Source organism: Nicotiana sylvestris, chromosome 11 (genome assembly GCF_000393655.2).
Source record: "Nicotiana sylvestris chromosome 11, ASM39365v2, whole genome shotgun sequence".
Taxonomy (NCBI): domain Eukaryota; kingdom Viridiplantae; phylum Streptophyta; class Magnoliopsida; order Solanales; family Solanaceae; genus Nicotiana; species Nicotiana sylvestris.
Genome location: NC_091067.1, coordinates 68,519,017 through 68,523,939, shown reverse-complemented (window position 1 = coordinate 68,523,939; position 4,923 = coordinate 68,519,017). Strand labels below are relative to the sequence as shown.

General features: G+C 40.5%; 1 protein-coding gene across 1 annotated transcript; it reads left to right on the top strand.

Moving 5' to 3' along the window:
• Positions 1 to 332: 332 nt before the first annotated feature.
• LOC138881134 (uncharacterized) lies at positions 333 to 1,847 on the top strand. The gene is made up of 2 exons (XM_070161335.1): positions 333 to 879; positions 1,543 to 1,847. The coding sequence occupies exons 1-2, from the start codon at positions 333 to 335 to the stop codon at positions 1,845 to 1,847; spliced, it is 852 nt and encodes a 283-aa protein (XP_070017436.1).
• The last annotated feature ends 3,076 nt before the right edge of the window (positions 1,848 to 4,923 follow it).

Genomic DNA, 4,923 nt, shown 5'->3' with positions numbered 1-4,923 from the left:
GTAGTGCGGTCTCTTAAATTCTATAAGGCACATATGGGGAGAAGAGGTTGGCTAAGAAAAGTCGAAGCACAATGTTACCTTACATTTGATGCAATGTCGTGCAAGTTGATGTTATAATGGTATGTGCGCAAATTAGCAGGTGTTATTCATTTGAGACAGAGGGTCCTATGAAAACAAAAAAAACTCATTCAGTAATGTCTTTTGTTGAGAATTTGGAAGAGTTAGTTGCAAGTATTCACAGGAGATTGTAACCATATCAGGGAAATTAGTGTAGAACTCAATTCGTGGGAGTTCTTATATAAGAGAAATATGATAAAGATGTTCCACTAATGATGCAACATGTTAAGGTGATTGTTTATGCCTCTAGGCAACTCAAGAATCATGGAAAGAACAATGCATCACATGACTTAGAGCTTGAGGCAATGGTGTTTGCACTAAAGATTTGGCGACATTATTTGTATGGGGTCCACGTGGATGTATTTACGGACCACAAGAGCCTTCAATATATTTTCAAACAAAAGGAGTTGAATCTGAGGCAGAGAAGATGGCTTGAGTTACTCAAAGACCACGACCTTGATATTCAATATCACCGGGAAAAGCCCAATGTCATGGAAAATGCTCTTAGATGGAAATCTATGGATAGTTTAGCTCACTTGGAGGCATATCAAAGGTCGTTGGCCAGGGAAGTTCACCAGTTGGCTAGTTTGGGAGTTCGCTTTGCTGACTCTAATAAAGGAGGGGTAATTGTGCAGAATAGGGCTGAATCATTGCTTGTGGCAGAGGTTAAAGAGAAGCAATTCGTGGATCCATTGTTAGCACCACTGAAAGAGGGGATTCTCAAACACAAAACCATAGCTTTTTCCTTTGGCATGAATGATGGTACCCTACGGTACCAAGACTGCCTATGTGTTCCTGATATTGACGGTCTTCGGGAAAGGATCATGGCAGAAGCTCACACTTCCAGGTATTCCGTGCACCCAGGTTCCACAAAAATGTATCATGATCTCAAGGAAGTTTATTGGTGGAATAACATGAACAAAGATGTGGCGGACTTTGTGGCAAAATGTCCGAATTGTCAGCAAGTAAAGCCCGAACACCAAAGGCCCGGTAGATAGGCTCAAAGGATAGAAATTCCAATATGGAAATGGGAGATGATCAACATGGATTTCGTGGTAGGGTTACCATGCACTACGCGCAAGTTCGACTCAATTTGGGTGATTGTTGATTGACTCACAAAGTCAGCGCACTTCCTGCCAGTCAAATCTACTGACACAGCGGAACGGTATGCTCAGTTGTATATCAAAGAAATAGTCAGGTTACATGGCACTCCAGTCTCAATCATTTCAGAATGAGGGGCTCAGTTCACAACCAACTTTTGGAAGACGTTTCAGCAAGGTTTGGGTGCACAGGTAAATCATAGCACAACTTTTCATCCACAAACCGATGGGCAAGCAGAGTGGACTATTCAGACGCTTGAGGACATGTTGCGTGTTTGTACTCTTTATTTCAAGGGTAATTGGGATGACTATTTTCCACTCATAGAATTTGCTTACAACAACAACTTCCATGCTAGTATCCAAATGGCACCATTCGATGCACTATATGGTAGGAGATGTAGGTCTTCTGTTAGGTGGTTTGAGGTCGGACAAGCGGAATTGATAGGGCTGGACCTCGTGCATCAGGCCATGGAGAAAGTCAAGATTATTAAGGAGAGGTTGAAAACTGCTCAAAGTCGCCAAAAGTCTTACTCAATTGTTTGTCACAAAGATTTGGAGTTCAAAGAAGATGATTGGGTATTTTTGAAGGTTTCCCCTATGAAGGGTATCATGAGATTTGTAAAGAAGTGAAAATTGAGTCCGAGGTATGTCGAACCATACAGAATCATTCAGAGGATTGGTCAGGTGGCATACAAGCTCGAGCTGCCACCCGAAATGTCGTTAGTACACCCGGTCTTTCATGTTTCCATGTTGAGGAAGGTAGTTGGAGATCCGTCCACTATTGTGCCAGTTGAAACTATTCAGGTAAATGAAGAGATGTCATATGAAGAAGTTCCAATTTCCAGTCTTGATAGGCAGGTTCGGAAAATGAGAAATAAGGATTGCATCTGTGAAAGTATTATGGCGGAACCAGCAAGTTGAAGAAGCCACTTAGGAAGCCGAGGATGAAATGAAAAGGAAGTATCCACATTTGTTTGAATAGTCATGTAATAAGCTTGTATGCATTTAGCTCCTATGAACTCTTATCTTTGACTTGATATATGTAAAACTGTCCCCTTTTTGGTAAAATGTTGCCTATACGGCCATGGTTGATGATTGTACAAGTTATGTTACGTTTATGAAATATGGTTATGCTGTTAGGATATGTTCTAGGGCTCTCTGACAGGTGGATAAGGCCTAGATACAAAGGAAACTCTAGCGAAATTTTTAGAAATTCAAGAAGTTGACCAAATTTGGAGACTAACAGTATGTAAGCAGTAGGTTGCATAGAGATCGCTAATAAGCGAACCTTGATCCACATTCAAGGACGAATGATCTTAAGTGGGAGAGGATGTGAGGCCCCATGAAAAATTTCCACCCTAAACCCAAAAGCTCGTAGTGGCAATTACGAACTATGTTTTGCCTGAGGGGCTGTGAGGCCCCGTGAAAAATTTCCACCCTAAATCGAAAAGCTCGTTCAGACCTTTTTGGACTGATCTATGATATAAAAAGTCAAGAAATAATGTTTTCCAGAAAAAGAGATTCTACGGTGGCATATTAGGTATGCAGACCGCATAATCGCCGCAAAGTGAGTCAGTGTGTTGGTCAAATTTGAGGTCAAGTATGCGGTCAAGTATGCAATCGCATAACCAATATGTGGACCGCATAGTCATCGCATATTTCCCTTGTGATTTTGTGAGGGGCAGTTCTGCGGAGCATTATACGACCGTAGAACGGGTATGCAAACCGCATTTATGCCGCATACCCAGGCAGTGTGTTCAAGTCTTGGGGAGCATTTTTGCGGTCCATTATGCGGACCGTATGTCAGCTTTGCGATCATAAATGCGATCGCAGATCCGACTTGGGCTCCAATTTTCTAAATTTTAAACCTGACCCCTATCTTTATATACGGTGTAATAGCTCATTTGAGCGGGTATTTCTGATGCTTTTAGAGAGAGAGAGAGGGGGTCTTAGAGAGGGGAAGTGACTTTCATCAATATTGATCCAAAATCCTTGTTGGATCTTTGAAGATAACCAAGTGAGGGACCTAAACCTTCATCCCAAGAGGTAAGGCTTCATCACCTCAGCTCTCATTTTTACACATAGCTGCAAAGGTTCATTAGTGAGGTAATTCATGGGGATAAGGGGGTTTGCATTGCATGCATGTGTTCTTGAAGAGTATGAGGAATTATATAAGAGGAGGCATGGGTAATGGGCTAGTGTAATCTTGCATAAAAAGAACCCTAAGGCCCTAATGAACACTAATTGCTCGGTAAAATGCTTAAGAGAGCTTAGATTGTGATCTTTTCTTGATTATGAGTTAAATTGTGCTATATTACATAAATAGATTGAGGTGCGAACATTCCGGAATGTTATAGGATTAAGGAAAGCTCGGTTGAGGTATGTATGGCTAAAACCCCGTCATTTAGAAATTGAGCTTCATCGATAATTGTGTGGGCATGGAAAGATTAAAGTTGAATTGTTGCATTGCTTGTTGTTTCACATGAGTTAGTGTTGTAACCTTATGTGTGTGAAAAATGTGTCCCAACATAATCAACATGCTATCTTGACATCTTGAAAGGGCCAAATGTATGAATTATGTATTGGAAATGTTTAGACCTTAAATTGAGATTGCAACTGAATATGTGCTATCTATGTGAAATCTTATCTATGTTTATAATTTAAATTGCTCTTGTGTGCACCTACTGTCCTAACTGGCAAAGTCAATATGGAAAATTGGGAACGATGTAAAATGCAGCCTAGTTCCAAAAATGATTTGATAAGTCGTGGCCCCAAGTGCCTATGAAATGATATATGAGGAATGAATTGAGTTATGAGATGGGAACAATGCCTTGATGAGGCGACCTAGCCGATCAGGTTAATATCGGACTCCGCTCAAGATAGTGGTGGTATTGGAAAGGTATTGTGAATAAATTCCGGAAAAGAAGGAAAATGAGATTGTGATTGAAGCATCTGTCTCAAGTGAGGCAACCTAGACGATCGGGCCAAGATCGGACTCCGCTCAAGATAGCGGTGGTATTGTGAACAAATAATGAATAGTGTGAAATGCCCCAAACTAAAAGCTATGGGAAAATGATGTGAAAGTTGTATGATTCTTTTAATTGATAATGTGGTGATCATTTAAAGTTTTGAGTTATACTTGTGATTTCTTATTCTTGTATGAAAGTTCTTTCTAAGTAGATGGTGTTTAGTTATACATATTTGTACTATTCCATGGTACTAACGTCCCTTTTTCCGGGGGTGCTACATTTTTTAATGAATGTAGGTGGCTCCATAGTGGATAGTGTCAATCGTGTGTAGCGGAGAATCCTCTTCTCAAACTTTTGGTGAGCCCCTTCCTCCTTCAAGGGGTTTTGTGACATGCCTTTTGTTATAGATGTCTATTTTGAGGTATAGCTGGGGCCTTGTCGCCAGCATTGTTATCGCTGTCTTGAGTATCCTTAGAGGCTCTGTAGACATATGTGTGGGTTATGTACGGGCGTTGGATGGGTCTACGAACTATGATGTAATTCAAATTCTTGTTTTGCTAAGGTGTAATTGTATGTAATCTTGGGAACTTAATTACGGATTAATGTTGTGATTTAAAATGAACTAACATTGTAGAATCCACTATCTTTCCCGTCTAAACAAATGAATGAAAGTATGGTTTCCTTATTCGTGTCGAGTTGAGTAGGAAGTGTTTGATAAGGTTTGATCAGTTGGGTTT